At 45.6% G+C, this 26,090-nt stretch overlaps 2 protein-coding genes across 8 annotated transcripts; one reads left to right on the top strand and one right to left on the bottom strand.

The window, feature by feature from the left end:
• The first annotated feature begins 519 nt into the window (after window positions 1-519).
• Window positions 520-14,840, top strand: HSBP1L1 (heat shock factor binding protein 1 like 1). The gene is made up of 4 exons (XM_026495959.3): window positions 520-615; window positions 1,609-1,675; window positions 3,181-3,275; window positions 12,633-14,840. Exons 1-4 carry the CDS (start codon window positions 565-567, stop codon window positions 12,705-12,707), a joined length of 288 nt encoding a protein of 95 aa, XP_026351744.2. The 5' UTR covers window positions 520-564; the 3' UTR covers window positions 12,708-14,840.
• On the bottom strand, window positions 11,643-26,049 carry TXNL4A (thioredoxin like 4A). 7 transcript variants are annotated; one of them, XM_048218411.2, is made up of 6 exons: window positions 25,653-25,808; window positions 25,318-25,503; window positions 24,298-24,398; window positions 23,663-23,714; window positions 23,078-23,147; window positions 15,011-15,118 (listed from the first exon to the last, which is right to left on the bottom strand). In XM_048218411.2, the coding sequence occupies exons 1-5, from the start codon at window positions 25,770-25,772 to the stop codon at window positions 23,079-23,081; spliced, it is 528 nt and encodes a 175-aa protein (XP_048074368.1). In that variant the 5' UTR covers window positions 25,773-25,808; the 3' UTR covers window positions 15,011-15,118; window position 23,078. The 7 variants fall into 7 exon arrangements, with proteins under 7 accessions (XP_044239050.1, XP_044239051.1, XP_044239052.1 ...); XM_044383115.3 differs by lacking the exons at window positions 23,078-23,147; window positions 23,663-23,714; window positions 24,298-24,398; window positions 25,653-25,808 and adding exons at window positions 11,643-12,058; window positions 25,960-26,049 and having other exon boundaries at window positions 15,015-15,118; XM_044383116.3 differs by lacking the exons at window positions 23,078-23,147; window positions 23,663-23,714; window positions 24,298-24,398; window positions 25,653-25,808 and adding exons at window positions 11,643-12,058; window positions 25,960-26,032 and having other exon boundaries at window positions 15,015-15,118; window positions 25,318-25,533.
• Between the last annotated feature and the right edge of the window lie 41 nt (window positions 26,050-26,090).

The following is a 26,090-nucleotide window of genomic DNA, read 5'->3' as shown; positions in this document are numbered from 1 at the left end:
AGCCACGCCGTGCCCCGCAATTCACTTCTGGGGACCTAAGCTGCTGCGCTCTTTCCCCGCGTCCAGGTGTCAGGAGCACAGCGAGGCTCCCCCAGTATTCCCCTCTGCGGCTTGAGCGTCTGGGCGACCGGCCGCCGGAGCAGCCCTGCAGCCGCTGCCGGGACGTGTGCCGTGCAGCTGACGCACGGGGGCCACCGTGCGCTCCCGGAACCACCCGACCACCCGGCCCCCTGGGACCACCCGGGCCCACGGGACCCACCGAGCCCACCCGGAACCACCCGACCACCCGGCCCACCCGGCCCACTGGGACCACCCGGGCCCACGGGACCCACCGAGCCCACCCGGAACCACCCGACCACCCGGGCCAGGGGACCCACCTGGACCACCCGGCCCCCACGACCCCCCCGGCCCACGGAAGCCACCGCACCCACCCGGAACCACCGGGCTCATCGGGAACGACGCGACCACCCGGCCCACCTGGACCACCGGGTCCACAGGCCCACCCGGAACCACCAGGCTCACTGGGACCCACCGGGCCCCCCCGGCCCACGGGACCGACTTGACATGGACGCGCGGGGACCCAAAGCCGCCGGCGGGGACGCGCTGCGGGACGCGGTGAGTGGGGCCCCCTCCCTCCCCTCCTCGGTGCCTCCTCACCTGCGCTGCCTCCGGGACTGGGGCGGGTCGTGGGTGGGCGTGGCTAGGGTGGTGGGCGTGGCGGGGGAACTCGGGCAGCCCCCCGCCCCGCAAGCCCTTGGCGCCCCCACCCCTCCCGGCTTCGGATCTGCCGGAAGCGCTCGCGCATCAGACGCGGACGCGGCGCGTCACGAAGCCACATTTGAGGCTGGTTGGTTTGTCATCTTGAAAAGAAGTCGTTAGATGTTGTACACACTTGAGTCTACGTTTTTCTGACAACGGTTAAAAAAGCAAAGGAACCCCCCCCAGGGGAGACGGCTGCTGGTTAAGGCGCCGCGGGCTCGGTCTGCAGACGCAGGTCCGAGATCGGTGCCGGCTCCGCGGCGGAGACAAGGCGCGGTTGTGAGCAGGGACCTGCGCGGTGCCCGAAAGCCGCGCACACGCAGGGCTTCCTGTAAGCGCACCCGGCGTCGGCCACCCCCTCCCCAGCTGATGACCCGCCCGGAGCCCAGGCTGTGGGGCAGGCGCGGTGCCCGTCCGCGTGCGCGTCCAGCGCTGCTCAGCACTTCCTGAGGGACCCAGTTACAGGACGCTGGGCTGCTCCCTCCTGGACGTTTGACAGCTCCGAGTACGTTTGCGTGTGTGACCACCCTCATTTTGAGTTAGTGTTTCTGTACGGTGTGAGCAAGGGGTCAGGGCTGCTTATTTCCCGTGTGTTTGGCTATCTCCTTGTGCCAGCACTATTTTGAAAAGATTTTCCCTACCCTTTGAATTGAAAGGCCTTGGCACCGTGCCGAAAACCTAACTAACTAAATAAGGATGGTTCTATTCCATGATGCTAAAACCCTTGCATCAATAGTAAATATTTTTAAAGGGGGGGGGCGATAGATCCAATTTAATTAAATTTGAGACATCAAGAGACCAAAAAAAAGTAAATATTACATTCAGTTGTCTTATGGTTCATTTTTTCAGGCAGAAAATCTATTTCAGGAACTTCAAGAACATTTTCAAGCTCTGACTACAACCTTAACCCTCAGAAATATCCTTTTCTATCTTATAACAAATACTGTGATGCTTTTGAACTCTGGAATTATCATGGAATAGCTCTTTGACTGCTACTAGTGGATAATTGTTGACCTAGGATTTCCTGGTGTTTACATGTGTGCCTTTCCACAGTACCCTGAAGTAGTAATTACCATCCACAGGCAATTACTCCTGCGTGACAGGAAGCCTTTTGTATGACATTTACAAACACAGGGCAATACAATGCAGGGCATTTTGTATGACAATGATAAAATACAAGGACACAAAGCACAATACTACCCAGTGGGGCATTTCCACTAAGCCCTAAATAAATCTGGGTAGTCTGCTGAATAACATTTATACTCTACCAAGCGATCAGAAACTTCCCAACATAATATGGAAGGTCTTCAACATACGGTACTATACATGGCTCTCCCCACCTTTGTTTTTTTCTGCAACTTTAGCCTCTCACTGTTTTGTTAAGACATGAATTCAGATACGATAGGACGTATGTTTCCACTTCAAGCAAATCCAGATAATGGTAACATCTGCCCTAAGATTTGGCAAGCTAGAGCTCACTTTACACAATTAAATTCATTCCTTAGAAATTATATGAAAAGTATTTCCATATGGAACCATTTACTTCAACTTTTGATTTTGTAGATGGGTTCCCATAGGGAAAAAATATTCTTTTTCTTTCTTTCTTTCTTTCTTTCTTTCTTTCTTTCTTTCTTTCTTCTTCTTCTTCTTCTTTTTTTTTGGTTTTCAGCTTTCACACTTTATTTTTTTAATAATAATTTTTATTATGTTATGTTAGTCACCATACAGTACATCCTTAGTTTTTGATGTAAAGTTCTATGATTCATTAGTTGCTTATAACACCCAGTGCACCACGTAATACGTGCCCTCCTCACTACCCATCACCAGTCTATCCCATTCCCCCACCCCCTCCCCTCTGAAGCCCTCAGTTTGTTTCTCATAGTCCACAGTCTCTCATGCTTCATTCCCCCTTCTGTTTACCCCCCTTTCTTCTTCCCTTTCTTCTCCTACTGATCTTCCTAGTTCTTATGTTCCATAAATGAGTGAAACCATATGATAATTGTCTTTCTCTGGAAAAAAATACTCTTAAACATGATAAAATTAAACTGCAGGAAAGTTGGTTTTAAACAGAATCAATTTCCATTATATATACATACTCATTAGAGTTTGGTTAACACATAGTTAAACATACCAGACCATCTCATGTTCCTGAGTCTGTATCCACACAGGGGGAGCCAAGTGTTCAGAACCGAGCTCACGGTCAAAGGTTAAACACACAGTACAAACACCTCAGGGAAGCAGTCTAGTCGCACTGACCCTAAGGGTTAGTACTTGCCGCGTGTGACTCCCACGTGTTAAAAGCTGCACGGCGGGGTCGTTTGTGTCAGTGCCTTGATGAGTAGGTGCTGTTCGGAGTAGGGTCTTTCAGGACCTTCTGGCTGGCGCTCTGGACCCCACGTGCAATTTTCCTTGACGTCGTACTGGAAGAAATGGGAAATCGCATTGAGGACTTACAGAAGAATGTGAATGACCTAATGGTGCAAGCTGGGATTGAAAATCCTATTAAAGAACAGATGGTAAGGTCATCATTAGGAAACTAAATATGTTTGCCTTTTGCATATCTTTTGATTGCTTTCATCTTGAAAACTACAATCCCATATTCATTCACTGGGGATTACTGCCTTTGTACTGCATGGAAAACCTTCAGGAATAATAAAAGGCATTTACAAAGGCTCTTTTCTAAATAGACTAACTGGGACATTCCTCATCATAATTCCTTAAAAAGTGTACATTTTAAATGACAAGCTCTATTATTTAAAAATTGGCTTTTATGAAACTACTTTTCACCACTACCTCTCAAGCTGGTCTTCAATCAAGACACAAGATAGGATGAATTAGAGATTGGGGAGTATAACTAGTAGTTTCTGTTTGAGACTCTGTCCCATTTAAAGAAGATGCATGTGCATTAAGCCCCCAACCCATTTCATGGTTGTTCCTGAGGGTCCCACCCTGGCCCCCACAATGCAAACATTTATTTTCCAGGGAAACATCGCACTTAATCTTGAAGAGGCAAATGTATGCTTGGCTTCAGGTCTCAGACTGGATTTATGTCCACGTGACATATGGAGAGACACAACTTTATTTTATGAGGATACTTACCCATATTTTATTTCCATAATATTCTGATTATATAGGCATATTTTGATTGAACAGTTAGGTGCCTTTGTTTTCCCATTTTCTTTTACAACTGTTATCCTAAGTCCACTGGCAAATGATCCATACTTAACCTGCTAAATCAGAGCTGGTTCACCTACCAGCGACTTAGAAATGTCTCCATCTGGTCTCCCGGTGAAAAAGGTAACGGGAAGCCGTGTCCTGCAGCTTAGGGTTTGCAAAACACTGCAGGGGGCACTCTGTCTCCAGGGTGCATTCGGGGTTCCCGTCCCGCCTGCCCTGAGGCCTCCCACCTCCCCAGACTCCCAGCCACGCCTTCCTCCCACAGGGCTGATTTGGTGATAAGATGGGGGCATGAGGGCAGACACTGCCCACTGCAGGCTGGGGTGGCAGCCCAGGAGCCGGTCCATCCCTCCATCACCCAGACCCAGCTGCTGTTTTAAATTTGGTCAGAACCATGAAATATTAGGCATCAAGGTAAATGATTAAGTGGATGTGGAAACCTCCCTGTTTGATGTGCAGGCAGCATGAGAGCTCAGATATCCAAGTTTGTTTAAAAGGGGTCCTGCCTTTCAAATGAATAGAAAGACCTAAATACACGAGATGTTTGGATAAATCTGTGTCTGTTGGTTGCACGAGGTCGGGGTTCACAGAGGGCTTGTGCCGGGACTTGAGGGGAAAGCCGTGTTCCTGTTGTGGGGAGGGATAGTGGGAGGAGGGAGAGTCAGTGACCCCAAAATGTTGGAAACGCTCTATGTTTGTCTGTGTCCCCATTGAACGACACTGTGGCCCCTTTCCTGCAGTTAATTCCACGCACAGGCAGCGTGTTGTCCCAGGTGTTCTCTCCCAGTACTCGGGCTGGTTAGTCACAGCGATGGAATGTCGATGCAGGAGTCGAGTTCTGTAGTTTCAGGCGTCCACACTGTTTACTCACCTCCGGTTGTGAATCCACACTGACTCCGTCGGTGGAAAAGGAAAAGCATTTAACATTTATGCTCTTCTATATACTGGATTTTTCCTATCCACAGATGTTTTAATAATTATATTTTTATTGAAAGCTCTGGATTCCAGGTTACTTAACTGTGCATTAATTGGTATGTAAATCAACCATTACCTCTTTCAAATTTTTTTCTTACAGACCTGAGAACGGTAGACCAGTCACTTGAGAATGTGATAAAATCAAAACTGTACTTTTTAAATAATAATTTGCATGAGTTCTGATTTTTACTACTTAAAAATTCATTCTAATAAAATGAAAGATTAAAAGAACAAACAATCCAATAAGACATAATTCAGAAAGTGATTAACAAAGATGGTTGTGAAACTTTTCAATGTATATCTTGTATTTATAAATCATGGGAGAAAAGCATAAGCTACATTAGGTCAATTTTTTTTCCTGAATTAAGTTCTATATAAATCTTTTTAAAAAACATCATAAGCTGTTTTCTGATTGAGATTGCTTTTTAAATAACTTCATTCCAACTCAGCTTTTCCAGTCACACAGTGTTTGGGAAGACTCATTTTCATCTGTCTAGTTCAAACAGATTCTTCTCCAAACCAAACAAAACCCCAGAAAACAGCTTATCCAGGAGCTCGGTGCTCAGTTCGGAGGTCAACCTCACCCACTTTGCTCCTATAGGGCTAGTTACCAAGGACAAGCACAAAGATCTCACTTCCCCTTACTTTGTAGGTCGTATAGAGACGATCAAATAATTGTCTGATTCACCTATCTAAGCCAAAGTAAAACAGAGCTGTGATCATCTACAAAGGGGCTAGTAAGCGGCTCTCATTGTAAAAAATAACATTATTCCTGCATCTGAGGTAAATGTTATTCTTCACACAAAAGTCAAAATCACCCAGAATTCTGTAATCTAGAATTAACCACTATAAACATTGTTCTGTGCACAATTTTATACATGGTTGGTCATATTGTTTATAATCTCACATCCTGTTCTCTTTTCATATCATAAACATTTTTTCCATGTGAGAATTTCATACACTTTTCATATTTTTTATGGCTGACTTCTATCATATGGCTGTAATAATTTAAACTTTCCCGTAACTATCCCTTGGACATCAAGGTTACCTCCCACTTTCTTGCTATTATAAATAATGCTAGAAGGAGCATTGTTACCATGAATTCTGTGCGCGTTTCATTAGGGTCAGAAGTGTGAAGGCCAAGTACGTTTGGTCAAACACATCTCAGAAAGGAAGCGTCACTTTATACTCCCAACAGTGGGTGCATGTCTTTCTTTTTTTATTTTATTTTTATTTTTTAAGATTGTATTTATTTATTAGAGAGAGAGCGAGAGAGAGCACGAGCAGGGGGAGGAGCAGAAGGAGAGGGAGAAGCAGACCCCCCACTGAGCAGGGAGCCCGATGTGGGGCTCGATTCCAGGACCCTGGGGTCACGACCTGAGCCGAAGGCAGACGCTTCTCTGACTGAGCCACCCAGGCGCCCGTGTCTATCTTTTTAATTCAAAGTTTTAAAATGGCATCATTTAAATTCAGTCTTCTCGGTGATTTAAAATCATGATGGTCCCATTGGATTATGTGAAAAATCTTGAAGCATCTTAGGTGCTGTTATAATTTCAGCAGAAACTAAAGTGGATATTGAATTGAAGTAACCCAAACAGATTTGAGTCCTCATTAATAACAGATCACAATTCAAAAGCCAGGATTTTTAAGAAATTAACTAAGTAGAAAAGAGACCTTCTAGGCACCTGGGGGGCTCAGTTGGTTCAGCGTCTGACTCTTGATTTCAGCTCAGGTCCTGATCTCAGGGTCATGGGATCGAGCCCCACACTGGGCTCTGCGCTCAGAGGGGAGTCTGCTGGAGATTCTCTCCCTCTCCTCCTGCCCCTCCCCCTGCTTGCATTCTCTCTCAGAATAAATAAATAAATAAAATCTTTTTTAAAAAGGGAGGGGAGGAAGCTTCTATTAGTTATTAACGAAAATAAAAACATTAGGGGCTCCTGGCTGGCTCAGTTGGTACAGCATGTGATTCTTGATCTCAGAGTCATGAGTTCAAGCCCCACGTTGGGCGTGGAGCCTACTTAAAAACTGAAATAAAAACATTTATGCTGTCAAAAAAAATACTAACTTCTTTCTAAACGAAGTTCCAAGCTGATACCCTTTCCTAGTCTGACATTTAACATCTCAATTATTCACTCAAACCACAGACATCTACCTTTAGAGGTTATTTGGCATTTTATAATATTGTACCTGTTTTAACGTCTTCCTAACATTTTTATAAAGGATTGCTGTTTTCCAGTACCCTGTTACATATATTTAGAAGAAATCAAAATGCTTCCATAAGAAAAAAAGGGAAAGTAGTAGATGGATTTACATACACTTAAACACAGTTATTCTAATATAAACTAGATTAATATGAAACTTTAGTAGCAAGCCGTCTACTCAAAGATTAAGTAAAATGTTGTGAATTCAATATCAAATGCTGTATTCATATACTTGTAATTTAAAACTCATTTAACTCAAATTTTGGGAACTTATGAAAACATGAAGTTTAATAATAAAGGGCTAAATTTGTAAGTCAGCAGTCTGGATGCAATTGTCTGAAGTTTTAAATTCTCACATTTAATTTCCTTTCTTTACAACCGTGGTCTCTTGCCTGATCTATCACCATAGACCTTTAACTCTTTTCCAAATCTCCTTTTAGCTCCTCCAAGGGGACAGAAAGATCTTCTCAGAACTAAAATCTGATCATGTCACACCTGGTTCCGAGGCAAAGCCTCCCACCTGTGCCCTCTCCATCTAACCACACCACAGCTCCCAGACAAGCCCACCTCCCTCCCACTGTGGGTCTTTGCTCCTGCAGGTTCCCTTCTGGAATGCAATTACCCACACACCCACTTAGTTAGCTTTTTAATATCTGACCTCAGCTTGGAAATAATTTCCTCAGAGATTCTTTCCCTGAATCCCCATCTGGGTCAGATCTACTTTTTATGTGATCTCCTAGCACTCTACCTGTTGACTATCACAGTTGTCATTTCACCTTTTACACGATCATTTAGTCATCTTCACAGGGCAGCAAGCAACCAGATTGATTGTGCTCAGCCCTGGGGCCCAGGAGCTACTCAAACTTCTTTAAAAAATAAATTAATGAATGAATTTCAAGAGTTTCGAAATTCTTTGCAATCTTTTATGTGGTGCTTTTTGTCCATGGAGATGTGGGAGAGCTTAACCACTCTACTGAACAAGAAAATCCAAGGCCAGATGGAGGACATGGGCTACAGCAGTGGCTGGGAAGACCAGTGGGGTGTCGCCCCCTACAGTGTGCAAGGCAATACAAATCTCATTAAGATGCTGTTGGTGTTCTTTGTGTAGCTTTTGATGATGAGTGTAAAAATGCCACAAAGGAATACTAAAACCACATGTATTTTAAAAGCCATTAATAAAAATGATGTAGAAAAAACTATTCAAAATGACATCTATATAAAGTGAGTCCTCCCAAAGTTCCCCATTCTGATTTTCAAAGACATGAAACTTTCCCAACTAGCACCTCAACTTTCAGATAAGAAACCTGGTGAGGCCAGGAACACATCCTATATTTTAACTGAGCAACCTAAGGAACCAAACTCTGGGTGCAGTTTTTGTTAACATCGGTGAGTGGTTTTTAGGGTAGTGTGGCTTTGATTCTGTCAGTGCCCCAAACTCCTCATTTCCTCTCTGCATGGGCTCAGAACAGTAGGAAAGAGGCCGTCTACCCCAGGGACCCACACGTAACACTCTACTGCAAACACACATAAAAATCTACTAAAACTGCTGGGTGTTTTAATGTTTCTGATCCTTGTTTTGAATGTCTGAAAACTGTAAGTAAATGACATCATGCCATGGTACCCTTCTGTACCTAGCTTCTCCATCCAGTAGTTTGAAATCTGTCTATGTCGATGTGTGTAGCTCTGCTTCAGTCACGACAGCTGTGTAACAACCCTTTGAATTCTGTTTTCCATTTGACTAATATTATTTCCAAATAATGCTGCAATACACTCCTGCGTATCTCCTCTGTGTCCGTTCCCTTTGGGTACTGGATTACTTACTGCATCCCTGAATCTATTCTGTGCCTCTGAGGCTTGTTGCCTCTGTGTCAGCTGCCAAGACTGATTCCTGGACTTTGCACAAAAACCATCCTGGGGAGGATGGGAAACAGAAGTCATCCAGTGCTCAGAGAACCAGGGGTATGGGTATACTTTCTGCACCAGTTAATTTCAATTTGAATAACGCAACACGGTGCGGCAATGAGGCGAGGTTCAGGAGCCATGCAGATCTGGGTTTGAATTCATGTCCTCTGAATGAGTCATAACTCACGGGCAACCTAAGCTTGAGTCTCCTTCTCTGCAAACTATCTACCTGGCAGGTGGTTGGAAGGATTTGAGAAAATGGCTTGTAAATCACTTAGTTCAGGGCAAGGTAGACAGTAGGTACATAATAATAAGATATAAACTCATAAATACAACAAACTTACAGTAACTACAGGGGTAAATTTACAAATGTGGAGTGTATTTTTTTTTGCTTTTTTTTTTTGTTAACAGCTAATAAAGCTTTATCAATAAGATATAATTCACATGCTATACAATTCACCCAATTAATACATACAATTCAGTGGTTTTTGGTATAACCACAGTTGTGTACAACCATCACCATAATCAGTCTTACAGCGTTTTATCTCAGGAGGAAGCCCCCTCCCATTAGCTATCACCTCCCTCTTTCCCCCTCCCCCTCGTCTTCAGCAACCACTAATCTACTTTCTGTCTCTATGAATTTGCTTATTCCGGATATTTCATAAAAATGCAATTATACAAAATGTAGTGCCTAGCCTCTTTCCCTTACCCTAATGTTTTCAAGGTTCACCATGCTGTAGCCGACATCAGTACTTCATTTCTTATGACCAAGTAATACTCCGCTGTACGGATGGAACACGTTCTGTTTATCCCTCCTGCAGCTGATGGATGGCACGTTGTTGCCTCATTTTGGCTATTATGAATAATGCTGCCACCGATGTTCTGTCCAAGTTCGTGTGGACAGATGTGTTTAGCTCTCTTGGGTATATACTTAGGACTGACATTGCTAGGTCAAATGGTGTTTCCCTATTTTACTTTTTGAGGAACCGCCAAACTGTTTTCCAAAGGGTTCCCCATTCCACCTCTCCACCAGCAGTGTATGAGGGTTCCAATTTCTCCACGTCCTTGACAACACTTGTAATAATTGGACCAGTGGGTGTGAAGTGGCATCTCCAGGCTTTGATTTGCGTTTCCTTGATGAGCCATAATAGTGAGTTTTTCATGTGATTCTTGGCTCTTCTATCTTGGAGAAACGTCAGAAGTAGAATAATGAATGTCTGTTATATGCCAGGTACTTGGGGTCATGACGATTTTCCCACTAGCCCCTCATTTGATATGGCATCACACCCCCTATTTTGTAAATGGAAAAATTAAGGCTGGAGCAATAACGCTGAGGATGTGCATTTGAGTTTTAAATCCACTTAAGGCACCTCTCGTTCGTACGTCTGGTTTGTGCTTGTGTTTCCACCGCAGTCAGTCAATGAGGCCACGACAGGGAGTGCTTTCCCACCACTGAGCGCCCACCAGGCACTATTCTGAGACACACACGGGACAGCAGACACTAGCACCTGAGAGAAAACGGAGTGTCCACAGCAGAGCCTGTGCACACGAGATGTTCCCGGGAAGCTCCCGACCACCCACTGACATGCTGCTGTGATACGGAAACTAGCTGCACGTACTGAAGGGCCATGGTTTCTACAGAAATACAGCTTGCTTGAGTACATTAGATACGGTCTTAGGAGGAATAGGAAACAACTTCTACTCTTTATATTTAAAAGGAAAATTCCAAGAATCATTATTTTATTGCACTGTTTTTATAACAGGATAAAAGACACTTTTTCCCTGAGTGCATATTCTTTCTGATCTCAAGACTTTAGATTCTGTTGTGGGTTGAATTGTGCCCCCACCCCCCTGGTAAATTCCTATGCCGGGAGTTTTGTTTTTTGTTTTTTAAAGATTTTATTTATTTTTGCGAGAGAGAGAGAGAGAAAGAGAAAGAGATGGAAAGAATGGGGGGAGGGGGAGGGCAGAGGGGGAAGCAGGCTCCCCGATGAGCAAAGAGCCCGATGAGGGACTCGATCCCAGGACCCCGAGCTGAAGGCAGACGCTTCACCAACTGAGCCACGCAGGTGCCCACCTATGTCAGGAGTTCTAATCCCCAGCACAATGTGCCTTATTGGAGAAAGGGTCATCACAGATGTAATTAGTTAAGATGAGGTCATACTGCTGCAGGGTGGCCCTCTCCAATGACCAGTGTCCTTATAAGAAGAGGAAATTTCGACACAGACACACATACAGGGAGAAGGCCATGTGAAGATGAAGGCCAGGATCGGGGTGAAGCATCAAGCCAAAGGATGCCAAAGACTGCCAGAAACTAGCAGAATCTGGGAGAGGGGTGGGGAACAGATTCTCAGTCACAGCCCCAAAGGAACCACCCTGACCACACCTGGGTCTGGAGTTCTGGCCTTAGATTTGCAAGACGGCTCATGTCCGTGGTCACCCAGTCTGGGCTTCGTTGTTACGGCAGCCCTGGGAAGCTCACACAGGTCCCCACTGCCAGGCAAACCAAACACAGTGGCCCCACAGGACACACACCTGAATTCCACCCCAATGGGAAAGATGACAAGTAATTTCGGCCTGCCAGAATCAGTAATCTGTAGGGCAAGTTTCTCAGGAAACAAGCAATTATGATTTTCTATCCCTGCATATTTTATTTATTTCAGCTAGGTATTTACAGATATTTGCTAATATAAAAATACAACGGCCGGGCAGGCAGAGAGTTGAGGCCATGCGACCCACACTGCAAAGACCCTCCAACTCCTTCAGCTTCGCATTCTCTTCCAGACGCTTTCTCTAAGGCTTTAAATAGTTTCCGTTATTTCCACATGAAAATGACTCCACACCATTTCTGCGCACGGAGGCTGGGCTGAGCTCAGTATCTGTACTTCGTGGAGTAGTCCTTCGGAGACACGACCAGGCCGCGACCTTTCCGGGCGCCCCGGTACACAGTCTCGATGATGTCGATCATTTCCTGTTTGTCTTCCATGGCCCAGTTGATCTTGTTGTTGTTACCAGTGCCCAGGTCAATCATGATGTGCTTGTTCCTGCAAAGAGGAGACAGGGGTCAATGCTCACAAAAGCTTTCTAAAAAAGAGTTCCATGAAAAAAATGCCTTGTTTCCCACCATCACAAGCTCGTATTAAACACCAGTTAAGAACACACACAGTCAAGAGGATCCGCCACTATTTAGAAGATGGAAACCTCAATACCATTGTAGAAACACACACCACGCATGGTGCAAGCCCTTTCTGCGTGCGTCGCTGCTCCCTCAGGACGGTACCCTGCAGGACACAGTGTTAGTCACTTGGAAAGTGACATTGTTTTCCAGAGGGTTGCACTAATTTACCTGGGAAACACAATATATGACTTTTTCATGGTGCTCTCCTGAGCACCTAGTGTACAACCTTATTAAAGTCCTAATTGTGAAATTAGTGTATTTTGCATTTCTACATTTAGGGAAGTAAATGACACTTCACGAATTTGTTTTTTAAGAAGCTACTTTAAAAAATGAATTTATGTGTACTTTACAAAGATATTAACCCTGTTGTCCTTGGCGCACTAATTTTTCCAAGTTTGTTGAAGATTAGTTTTCATTTATCGAACTTTTCATTCTACAAGAATGAAGTACTCCATCCTGAAGTCTCCAGCCTGGCCGCCTTTCAACCAGAGCGAGCATCCAAGAGGCAAATTTGATGTTTTTCCTCTGCTGCCAACATTTACTTCCAGGATAACATTCCACATACTCACACGGGCCCAGGAATCTGGGGGTCTGGACCCTGCCCCTCCCTGCTACCACTCTCCCTCCATCACCTGTCAGCCACTCCACGTTCCTACAGGGTCCCCGACACGACCTGTTCATGCCCGTGTGCGCCCCCCCCGCCCCACCCCGGAACGCACGAGCTCATTCTCAACTTCCTCCAGCTGTCCTTCAGCTCCCCGCTGCCCTGACTCAGTACTTGTGTCTCTATAAATACCCGTCCTCTGGCACCTGTTTCCCTTTGCTCATTTACTCAGCTGTTGCCAATCTGTGAAGTTCGGTGATGGCAGGAACCCTGTGTCATTTGACTTGATGTCCTGGCGCTAGACCACGAAACCTGGCAGGACTCAATATATGCATTTGGCGAAAAAATTAACTCAAGGACTGATGCGCCTTGTCTTAGAATTCTGGGTCACAGAAAGAGCGGAAGGGGGTTCGTCTTCTCTTCTGAGAGCAGCGCCAGACCCAACAAACCAGCATCCACGGTGTGCGGCAGCACTGCCCCGCCTTCTTTCTGCAGCCTCCTCTTCCACCACAGCGTCCGCTGTGCCTCGGCTGGGCTGGCCACAGGCAGCGGGAGGCTGGACCCCAGATGGCTCCCACGAGTTGCACCTGAAGGGTTTGGGGAGAATTTTGAGCAGCACGACAGGAAAGGCCTAGACTGCCTTGAAGAGCCTGTTCGTAGAAGCACGGACTTGGGGAGCACGGCTGGTGGGGCTCCAAAGGAAGCCAGGAATGCGCTGCTGCAGATGGAGGAAAGGGCCCTTGTTCCTTAGTGGCAGGACATCAGGGACACTGTCCTGCAGTTCTGTGGAAAGCAGAAGTTGTAATGATGCACCTGGATGTATACCTGAGGAAATGTCCAGCCAAGTCTTGAAGAGGCTGCCTGCTTTCTCCCTGCTGTGGACGGTCACGACAATGTGGCGTAAGAACCGCTAAGAGAAAGAATTCATTCTCAGCCCCTCCAGATGGCAGAAGAAGCCACAAGGCAGAAACGGCACAGAGACGTGGAAGAGGCCATAGGACCTTGTGCTGAGCCCAGGAAAGCCCCCAAATCCGAACATTCAGCCACTAGTGAGGGTGCCTTCTGATCTTCGCAGGCGAAAGGACAGGGACCTGGGCTGCAGGGGCCGACGGTGCAGTGAGATGAGATGACGGAGCCCCGAAGTGCTACTGGCTGAGGTAGGCTGAAAAATGGCCCCGCTGCATTCACCTTTCCTGGAAAAGGCAGAAAGCCTGGGCAGAACCCTCCCAGGGCTGGGGCGTGAGCCCCCTTGAGAAACCAGACCTGTTTCCTAAGCTGTACCATGATGTGTGCTGGCAGAGCTGGGGCCACACACAAGGGGTGTCCAGGAGCCTAAGAAGCCTCATCCAGAGCTGACTTTGCATATGGGAAGGATGTGAATCTTTGGGGCCAGAGGGCACACTGTGGTAGACAAAATCCTCAATCCAACCCCGCGAAGTTCCTGCCCTCATCCCTGGGGCTGTGATGTGATGAGACACCAACCACCAGTGACGTTAAGAGAAATGGAGTCTGGCAGATGTCCCAGACTTTAAAATAAGGAGATAATCCTGGATTATTTGGGTGAGTCTGTGCCATTCTCAGCTTCATAGAAGCAGAACAGGAAATTGCGGAGATGGTGCGGGTTGTGGAGACAGAAGGGCCTCCAGGAGCAGGGAGGGCCCAGCACACAGCCAGCAAGGAGTCAGTGACCTCAGACCCATGACCACAGGGAACTGGATTCATCTAACAACCCAATGAGCCTGGGTTCTTCCCTGACTGACGGCCCCAATAAGGGCCCAGCCCGTGACTGTGGCCTCGTGGAACCCCAAGAGGAAACCCACCGAGCCTGCCTGAATTTCGAGCAACAGAACGTGAGCTCATAAATGTGCTGTTTTTAGCCACCAACGCCGTGCGGATCTGTTACACAGAATATAAAGCCAATACACACCTTGGACAATCCACCCAGACACCCTTACCACTTAGGAACGGGGTATGTCTAATGCTTAAGTATTGCTACTTATCAGCCTTTGCAGTAACAATAAACAGAAATTTTGACAAGTAAAAACAATGCCAAATGGTGATTTCTTTCCGAATTAAATCTCCACAACACAACTTTTTTCAACTCATGATGTTACTCAACTTTATTACATAAATGCCATCAGATGGGAAGACATCTTGATTACATCAAACTCCCAAACCAACGATACCCAACTGAGGTGCTAACTTTAGGAGAACGTACCTGAAGAAAAACATGACAGTGCACGGGTCATATAACTCATACATCTTGTTGAAGTCAGGCACTTCTGTAATATCCACAAGATAAATAACTGCAAAATTCTTAACCTAGAAGTAAGAGAGTGAAAAGAACCCTATAAAATAACACATCAATTTTTTATTCTGTAAAAGCACATTAAAAACAAACACAGGACTTTGTGGATAAGAGGACAATTTCAAACCAACTCCCCAGCATTTTTTCCCAGGAGCGCTAACACACAGGAAGACGATTCAAGCCGTTCGGGGTCCTGACAACTGGCTGTCACACCTGCTCTAATGCTCCCAGAACAGCCAGTTACGCGACTCCCGCAGAAATGCCCAGATACATTAGTCATGCTGATCTAGTAGTAATCCACACGAACTTCCCCAAATCTGTACTTTTCCAAATACTTAATTGCACACAATCAACAACGGCCTTCAAACATGCCTTTGGAATTCAGCCATACATTCCTCCCACTTAGTTTAAACACTGCAAATACTAATAGACTAGTACTCCAAGTAATATTGCGTATAACAAATATTCTTTCATTTTTTTCACTAATTCCAAGTTCATCAGACAGGATTTAGAAAACTCAGAAAACTATTAATAGCATCACCTCCAATCCCAACCACCAGAGTTAATTGCTACAAATATATTTTTAGCAAATTCTTTCCCATTTTTTTTGTTATATATACACACATATAAATCTGTCTATGCTGTTTAAATATGATCAGATCATAGTATCTTATATCCTGCTTTAATTATGGACATTCTCTTATACAAATTATATATTTTCCCCAAACACAGTTTTTATGGCTACATAATACTTTATCAAATGGTTATGTCATTACTTTACCATTCTTCCATTATTTTCTGATCTTTCATGAAAATAATTCAGATTTTTCATTAATACCAATTATTCACCTATAAACATTCTTACCCTTAAATCTGTGTACATATTTCATTATTTCCAAAGATGAATTCCTAAAATAGAATCTTTACAACAAAGGATGTGACATTTTAAAGGCCCTTATTTTTTTTTTTTTTAAGATTTTATTTATTTATTTGACAGAGAGACAGCCAGCGAGAGAGGGAACACAAGCAAGGGGGAGTGGGAGAGGAAGAAGCAGGCCCCAAGCAGAGGAGCCTGATGCGGGGCTCGATCCCAGAACACGGGGATCACTCCCTGAGCCGAAGGCAGACACTCAACGACTGAGCCACCCAGGCGCCCCTTTAAAGGCCCTTATAAACACTGTCTCAATGCCTTCCAGGAAGCTTACACCAATCTGCATGTTGTGGGCTGAGTAGTGTCCCCCATGCAGAGACACGCTGGAGTTCTAATCCCCAGTCTTCAGAATGTGGCCTTATCTAGAAGAGGGTCCTTGCAGATGTCATCAGCTAGGATGGGACCGGCCATTCCGGACAGTGTCCTTTAGAGAACCAGCCATGGATGACTTTTAGGGAGCGAGATACCTGCAAGCCAAGAGCACCAAAGATGGCGGACGACCCCATAGCAGGGAAGATGCACAGAGGCATTCTCCCTAAAAGGTTTCAGAGGCTGTGCAGCCCTGCGGATGCCTTGGTTTGGGGCTCTCGGCCCCCAGAATGTGAGATGACAGACTTCAGTTGTTTTCTCTGCCCAGTTTTCAATGCCTCTGTTATTATAGCCCCAGGAAACACATACAAAACTAATGCTAAAATTCTGAATATAATTTGCAGATGAAATAATGTGGTTCCTTGGATTTGCTTTAAATACTGCAGCATAAAAAATGTCAGGGGTCAGGTAACACAAGACTGACAAAGTATTGGGAGCTGTTGAACCTGAGCAATAGGCCCAGAGGGGTTCACTCTACCCTCCTCTCTGCTTTTGGGGCTATTAACAAATACTCAACATAGAAACTTAAGCCACCATCACCAAAAAAAGTTGACATCTAATGAGGACTCCTTTTGCCCCACAGCACTGGTCAGGGGAAAGCCTCACAAACCCTCAAGCACCAGCTCTCTGTGTGAGGGCGCTGACACCGCCATGTGCCCGCGGTCTACACACTGTTTCCAAAAAGCCTTAATGCAACTCCTTTATATGGTTGTATGGTTGATCCCAATCTCTGAACACATTCCTGAAACCCTGGTTTCCTGTGTCAACAGTGAGATTGTGGTCACCAAAACCCAGTACTATTTTCATGGTTAACTAATCAACTGTATTCTGATTTTATTTAAAAATAAAACAGAAACTGCAGCACAGAAGACTATAAAATCGTGTGTATAAACACACACAAGACGGTCAGGCAGTAAGCCTGACTCATGTTTATCCCTTCAATGCCTTGCTCTGTTGACCGATGTACAAATACCAATAACAATTATTATATTAAATATTAACTTATGGAATCACTATGTAAATATTCAATTAGTCTAAAAATCAAATGGGCAGGGCTATAAATTTTGTACTTGAGGAAAAAAGTAGAATCACAAATTTGTCCTTTTTATTATATGCAAAAAATTTTATTGTTTTGTTTTTTGGTTTTGCTTTACTGATAATTCTCCAGAAACCAAGAATCGTAAAGGACTAACAATAATTTACAAATTATTACTGCAGTCCACTCCACAGTCCCCAAAACTTTTCCTCCAAGATCCACCTCTGGCACCTTGTGTTCCACGGATTCGCTTTGCCACTTTGCAAATTCAAGCCCCCTCTTCCTGCCCCTCCAAGAGGCCTTGAACTGCACTTCCAGGGGACTGTCAGCCTCAGCACACAAGAACTAACCACGGGAGTTTTAGCTACTGCATGGTTCTCACTAACCTCCCAACGTCATTTATTGAACCGAAGCCCTGCCCGTGACAAATCGGACACCCCAAGTCACAATGTGAACTACAGCAAATTTCAAAGTACTCTCTACTCACCCATCCCCTCAACAACACTCGGGAAGCATGAAGCGCCAGGCACTGTTTTAGGTGCTTGAGGTAAATCTGTGAGCAAGAGCAAACTATTGTATGCAAAAAATTTTAAGGAACACAAGGACTCAAACCAATAGACATTTCATAATCAGAAGGCAATCAAATAAAAGTAACTTGTTTAAAGATACAAGTCTGCATCTCCTTTGCCTTCTCATTCTCTCTGGTCTATCTAACCCCCAATCTGAACTCTAGCAGATGCAAAGTGTCATGTCAAGTTCACTTAACCCCAAACTGGAACATGTTCTTCCCTCACCACAGACTGAGAGCCCATTCTGTGCAAGGCACTCCTCACTCCTTAGTTGTAATTCTTTCAACACCCCCAAATAGAGACATTACTAATATTTTGTGTACAATGGAATTAAGGCTCAGAAAGACTAAGTGACTCTGAGCTGCACGGGGAAGCAAGTGGGAAAGCTGAGACTCACCAAGTCTGGCTCTAAAGCCCAACCTCTGGATGGGATTCCCTACCCAGGTGTCGAAGGAATTAGTCTGCCCAAGGGGGGCAGGAGGCCCTGGGGGGGTGGGGAATGTGCCCGGCTACAAGAGCTGCATGTGCAAGATACAGATGCCCGAAAGGACAAGGCAAGGGCAGAGGCAGCGTTTGGGACGCGGGGTTAGAGGTGGAACGTGAGCCTGGAAACGCAGACAGAGTCCTTCTAGGCCTAAGTTCTGGTTATTGACTTGTTTGTTTCCACGTAAGGAGGGGCTGGGGACTCGAGAAAACTAAGGAGCGTCTGGAGAGAAGGTCTTACAAGTAATGCTGGCATGGCTCTGCTCTGGACACCACTGCCGTCTGCATCCAACAGTGGCCGGCCCAGCCAGCCCGCTGGAGAGCCACGGGCAGAAAAGCGCTGGCCAGGGAGGCACACTCACAAACCAAGTCAAGGGACCCATCCAAGGAGGGAGCTGGGTCAAGTACCAGAGAGCCCATGTCAGACAAAGCCTGTGGGCATTTGTGATTCTGGCTACTGGAAGGTCATCAGTGACCGTGCAAGACCAACACAAGGCATCAAGTACGGACAGGCCCTGCAAGGAGCCTGGCTATGAAAAGGGGGACACCACTGAGGGTCTCAGCTGTAGAGCAGGGCCTTCCCTGGCCACCCCCAATTCCCTCTCTCCCCGGTGAGAGAAGAGAAAGCAGCTGTGCAGTGACGTGGCTGTGCACCACTGGCCCAAACAGCCTCTGTGCACAGTGTTCCTTTCACGTCACCACAGCCCCTCAGACAGCAGCACGCTCCTCTGTAGGGCTTTCCTGGCAAAAGTGACCCTCGAGTTCTTGACCTTCTGAATTTCACTAAGGACAGATACTTTATTACTTTTTACATATAAAACAAAGATACTGTAATTTAAGATTATAGATATTAACATGATAGTATAACCAAACAAACAGGCGTACGTCTGCCTCCTAAACCATAAGCTGCCAATCCAGCGGACGCCCAAGGTACCTTTCTGACTCAATGCGAATTATTTAGCCAACTGGTTCTGGTTCCTCGAACCCCCAAACCTCCAAGTTAAAGCAGAAACCGACACAAGAAACCACATCCTCTTAAAAGTAACCAAAATATATCTCATCTACGTTATATCTGAGGACATTCAACTATCCCAACTCAATGATATCACATAATTTTCACACTATAAATGCTGGTTGTTATAGTGAGACTTTAAGAGCAGGCCCTATTTCCTTTTGCCTCCAACGATGAGGAAGAAAACTGTAGCTCATTCAGGAGTAAGATAAACAGGTGCGCCTGGGTGGCACCGTCGGGTTGAGCGTCCAACTCCTGGTTTCGGCCCAGGTTGTGATCTCAGGGTCCTGAGACCGAGCTGTGTTGGGCACCATGCTCAGCAGGGAGTCTGCCTGAGAGCCTCCCTGACCCTCTCCCCCTCCCACACCGCTAGCTCTCTAAAAAGAAAAAAAGAAGTAAACAATCAAGGGACACCCTAGTACTTAACTCTTTCCTTCCCCTCCATATGAATTACATTATGGTTCTGCAGACAAACTTGAGGCTCAGAACCACGTCCGCTGTCTTTACCGATGTGTTCTCAGAGCCAAACAGCACCTGACTCATACAGTACTAGATGTTTACTGAATAAACTTTAACAATAAACTTGTATTTCAAAATGCTAGAAACACATTGTTGGCGCTAAAAATGTGTTTTTGGACAGCATGAGCTTAATTATGTAATCCTGAGTTCAGAGTTCAAACAGACCGGCCTTCAGAGACAGTCTGGTGCTACTTGCTCCTGACAGAGGTTCTCAAGCTCCTGCAGCTCAAGCACTTGCAGAGGAAGGGACCACGCGTCCAGCTGGGTGGCACCGAGTGGCCTTCCTTCAACTCTGTCCCACCCCGCCAGTCTCTTTCCTCTGGAAAAGCTTCCATTTGCCCAAGCTTCTCCCGACATGGGCTACGTGGCTTCTGCCATGACGCCTTCCACAAGGTCTGAACTATTTTGCCTGAACATTTCACACCCATAAAGGAATCTGTGGTTAACTATAAGCCTGAAATGAAGCTAGGTGTCTACTATATTTTCTCCATTAAAAAATGTTCACCTTGAAAATATAGAAATGGAATGGAAAAATCATTTCATTCCATTGTCCGGCCCAGTATTTTTTTTTTAAGTAAACTCTACCCCTAACATGGAGCTTGAACTCATGACCCCAGGATCAAGAGCTGCACACTCTTCTAACTGAGCCAACCAGGTGCTCCAGCCCAGTATTTTTTAAACAAGTTATAGAACTTAAAAATACATGACAAATACAATTAATAGAATATGAGTGTCTTACAGTGAGAAGTGTTTCCCTTTCCCTGGACCCACATGTTCACATGTGAGGGAATCACATACATTCTGCTTTCTCCAGCTGACATCATTAACAAATGCCCACGGTATTTAAAAAGCTTAGAAAATCACTTTTAACGGCCAAATAATATTCCATCCAGTGAAGAGGACATTCCCAGTTCAAATCCCAACTGTCCATTTCCAAGTCTGGACAAATTACTTGGCATACCTACCTCAGGAGTTGTCATGAGGACCACATGAGGGGTGTTTCCTACACGGCAAGGTGACTGTCTAAGTGCTCAGAAGCTAGACATTACAGTCATCACCACGCTCTCCTACCATTAGACATCGTCGTTGCTTCCAGTTTTGCTAGAAATTATAGCAAAAATCTTGTGAAGCACAAAGCTCTGCCTACTGAAGAGGTGGGGGCTGAGTTCCTAAGACTTTTCATACAATGCCCAACTGCTTTCTAAAAGGACATCAGTATTAACTTTTCTACACCACAATAAATACCTTTTTATCTCTGATAGACCTGAGACAACAGTGCACTATTTTAATGTGTATGGGTCTCAAGTTTACTTAACCATTAGAATTTCCTCCTTTTTAAGGTTCTTTGCCTCTCTATCCATGGGAGTCATCTTTTTAAATGGTACTTTAAACTTATTTGCATAAGTCTTCTATATCTAAAGTAGTATTTTCTCTGCTAATTTGCAGTAATTTTAATTGGTTGTTACCAGTATTTTTTAAAAACCAAGAACTCTATGTACAAATTTCATTTCTATTATCAAGTTGTTTCTTAATGTATATATTATTCTGATCATTTGTAATAGTAAACACCCTCTCCAGACCTGTTGCCTACACATTTTATAAGCACGCCCCTTTTTCTTCAGCAAGTCACTGACTAAGCTGTTCAGCAGTCCTTCTGCATTACATGCCACTAAATCTGCAAGTGAAAGTAACTCAAGTGAATCATGGAGACTGAAGGCCAGCCCAGGGTACCAACCACCACTCCAACCTTCTGAACAGAGCTCCTCCTCCAGCTAAGAATCCACCTCATATGCTGGAAAAACATGTTCTGGACTGTTACTGGCTACTATGTATTTTATTTCTGAAGAACCAATTTTTAGGTAATTCATGTCGAAACCATCAAAATACTGCATGATAACTTTATTTTCCCAAACTATTTGCCAGATTAGCTCTATCACAACAACTCCTGCAAATTTTGTGATGTGAATGATGATGCTGGTAACAGTGGCTAGTGATTATGGAATATGTGACTTGCTATGTGAGAGAAGTGTTCCGGAAGTCTGTTCTATTAACTCCATCCTCACGACTCCCCTATGGGTTAGGCACTACTGTCTCTTTCTTTCTTTTTTTTTTTTTTTAAAGATTTTATTTATTTATTTGACAGAGAGACAGCCGGCGAGAGAGGGAACACAGCAGGGGAGTGGGAGAGGAAGAAGCAGGCTCCCAGCCGAGGAGCCCGATGTGGGACTCGATCCCAGAACGCCAGGATCACGCCCTGGGCCGAAAGCAGACGCTTAACGACTGCGCTACCCAGGCGCCCCACACTGTCTCTTTCTTACAGATGAGTAAACGGAGGCACAGAGACAAGTTATTTAGGGTCATATAGGGAGTGAGTAGCAGGAGCTAGCTTGCTGCCCACTGCTAACCAGCACTCCACACTGCCCTCATAGCTTGCTGCGAGCTCCAAGGTTGTCATACCGACACACAAACCCAGAGCAAACATACGCATTTTCTTGGCCCTTATGAGATACCTCACTTGACTGAACATCAACTTCCCTAAGGTTCAATTTACTTTATGCAATGCTTAAGAATGATCCCTTAAAATCATTTCCAAAAGTTCCATACATATATTTGTCTTATATACAACTTTATTAGCATGTGTGATCATGAGTCAATGATAACATTGAGGTTTTGCATATTTTAAACTCTATTTGTATGGTTTTTTTTAACACATAAAAATTAAACGTTCCATTTATTCTTTCCCATCATGGAATGAGCTGTGACAAACTTCCTACAAAACGGCAAGACAGCTCAGAGGTACACAAACATTCTCTCTTTGAGGCTGTGCATAAGATCAGCTGCCGAACAGGACGCTTTGTTATTATCGCTGTACCAAATTCCAGACATCTGTGAAATCGTCACGCACATCTCTTACATCTTCAGTGCAGCTCAAAACTAACCCAGCATGAGGTGAGGGTTGAGAGGCCAGCACTGTCAAAGCATCACGTCAACACACCACATTCCAGGAGAAACAATCGAATCAAGTCCAGCCTGAACAGTGGAACTTTTACTCACTTTAAAACAGCTGGGGTATCCAAACAGGGCTCGTAACAAGATGAGGAAGATCCCCCACTATCTGCCATTTCTGCAGAGGGAGATTTTTAAATAGAGAGTTAAGTTGTTCTTTATACTAAAACCTTAAATTTCAAAAATTCGTCTTGAGCTTTCCCAAAAAGGGCTTCCAGAATTATAAACTCATATTTTGCCTAAGAAGAAAATAAAGCAATAATCTTGTGATGCGTTTGAAGTTTGCATTTTTAATAACTATACTATATAATATTTTATTAAGTTTATTGAACAGAAATCCAAATTTTTGGACAAAAGAAAAAGTACCTTAAAAAAAAAAAAAGAAAAATACTCGAAGTGAGCGCAGTTAAGCTGTTCTTATCAACAGGTTCAATACCAAAAAGGAGTGCGTCCACCAACGATAGAGTGATTCAGTCTATAATAACTGACATAAAGGGATGAGAAAAGAACTCCTATAAAAGTCCCTAAAAGCTTACGTTAACACACAAAATCTTGTCTCCTAGCTAAGAGCATTTTGCTGGTTTTGCTCAGATATGAAGAGCCAAATGACCCTCCATCTCTAAGCATCCTGACCTTGTGCTGAGGGCAGCAGGAGCTGGTCATCACCTGGTGTTTATGCCACCACCTGCAACGCAGAATTCAGAACACACACCCTAATTTATTTCAAAAGTAACAGAGCAGCAATGTGGTTCCCAGAAAAGTGCTCGTAGGCAGTTCTTCACTGACCTTGGCAGTATCTGCCCTCGACCACCATAACCCAAGCAACGCATAAATTATTTCCTGGCACCACTTTATTTATGACTTCTGACCGCAACTGGGAGGATCCCCAGTGTCAAGAAACTGCTGCTCTCCTGAGTTCCCCAGGCACCTCCTCAAACTCCCTGAGGAAGGGAATGACTGGTAACCACAGCAGGCCTACTGTGATCCTGACCGCCGCTGAGGGGTTTTTGAAAGTAACATCAGAATTCCCAGGACAGCTTCTTAAAAGGGCTGTTTCTGGACCTCACCCCAGACCAGCAGAATCAGAACCTCAGAGATGCACTTCACCAAGTATCCCAAGTGATGCCCACGGTAACTGACACAAAGAACGGTCTCTAGTGTCCCCAAGGCCACCACCCCTAACCCTCACCTTGCCTCTCCTACCAAATAGGAGATAGTAAAAATAAGCAATGGACAGTCAAAGAGTTGTTTGTTGTAAGTAAACTAACCCCGATGTGGGGCTCAAACTCACGACCCCAAGACCAAGAGTCTCACGCTCTACTGACTGAGTCGGCCAGATGTCCCGGAAGGTCAGACAGTTTCTTCTTTCCTAAATACAAGATATATCCTTACATCTGTTATTCTACCAAAAGACGTTATTTTAACCCCTTATTCCTCTGAAATAGAGCATGGCTTCAATGTTTCCATTACTTTTACTCTTCATTAAAATGGCTTCTCAAATGATTTACGGAATATCAATAAGCTAGATATTTTAACACCCTAATATATTTGCTCTTTGTCCTATTGCTACAATTGCAAAAATCCAAATTAAAGTTACCTTAAAATCACCATGAAGAAACTGCAGAAAAAGCACTAAGCTCCTGGTTATATAAAAGTGCCAAGGACAGCACTTCCCTTATCAGCAAACAAGCACCACTGACAAGCCAGAGTACTGATATTAAATTCTATTTTCTTCTAACATCTCCTGCAACTGAATCACTCGAAGCTATAAACAAGTGACTTACAAAGAGTATGGTAGGGTGGAGGGGAAAAGACGAGAAGAAAAGGAACAGGGTTTACCATCCGATTAACAGGAATGTTCTGTTTCAAACACAAGAGACAAGATACCAAACATGGACAGCCCTTTTCAACTAAGCTATTTAAGTGAACTCCATCGTCCTTGCCAAGGTCTCTAAGTGTGTTTGTTCATGGCAGTGCAGAGGACGACTCATGAACCTCTTTAAAACCTGAAGATCTACGGAACTTCTCCCAGAAAAAGGCAGAAGCTATTGTGTACAATCTTGGGGACCACATCCTCCCACCGCAAGGTAAGAACGCGTAGATGAACCCCGCTTCTTCTCTTTGCTCAGCGCGCTGCGCATTAGCAATTAAGGCGCGAGCAAGGAGCGTTGGACGCACTTGCATCTCACTTTGAACTCCCCTGCCGACTGGCCAGGCGGAGGAGACTGACCACAACGAATTCCCAGGCTGATCCCGGAATGCCACGCGCAGCGGCCGAGCTGCGTTACCTTCTCAGCTATACTGTAGAGCACCTCGTCCATCTTCATACAGGTGGGGTCCCAGTCGTGTCCAAAGCGAATGACCACCACGCGGTCCTCCTCCGAAAGGATGGCCTGATCCACCTGCCAGCCGTTGTGCAAGTGTGGGAGCATATACGACATCTCGGGGGCGGGTCCGGGGGTCTGCGAGGAGAACTGCGCGCACCGGCTCCTTCCGGCGGATTGCTGGGCAAGGGGGGCGCGGGGCTGCGCGTCACCCCTCCCGCGCACCCCGGTCCCACTGCGGGGAGGGGCCGGGACCAAGAAGACCTAGTCCCCCCAGTCCCCCGACCCCTGAGACCTACCCCTGGAAGGGAGACCGGACCGAGAGGACGCCCCGCAGACCCCAGCCCCGGCGCGGAGACCCCTGGGGGTCGACCCCGAATGCTCCCCTCGGTCCCACTGCGGGGAGGGGCCGGGACCATGGGGACCTCGCCTCCCCGCCCAGCCCTACTCCTAAGCCCTACCCCTGGAAGGGGGACGGGACTGAGAGGACGCCCCGCAGACCCCAGCTCCGGCGCAGAGACCCCTGGGCGTCTCCTCTTGCTTCCCGCCCCCTTCCTCCCCGTCCCTTCCCGTCCCTCCCGGCCTTCCAACTCCGTTGGCCCACACCTCTGCCGACTAGAGCGTCCCGCGCTGCGGTTCCTCCCGGCGTGGAGGCGTGCTGGACGGCGCGTGCGCGCTCGCGCCGACGTGAGCGTGCGCGCTCGCGCCGACGTGAGCGTGCGCGCTCGCGCCGACGT

Source organism: Ursus arctos, unplaced genomic scaffold (genome assembly GCF_023065955.2).
Source record: "Ursus arctos isolate Adak ecotype North America unplaced genomic scaffold, UrsArc2.0 scaffold_17, whole genome shotgun sequence".
Lineage (NCBI taxonomy): Eukaryota > Metazoa > Chordata > Mammalia > Carnivora > Ursidae > Ursus > Ursus arctos.
Note: the sequence above shows the minus strand (reverse complement) of the source record. Positions and strands in the feature narration are given on the sequence as shown.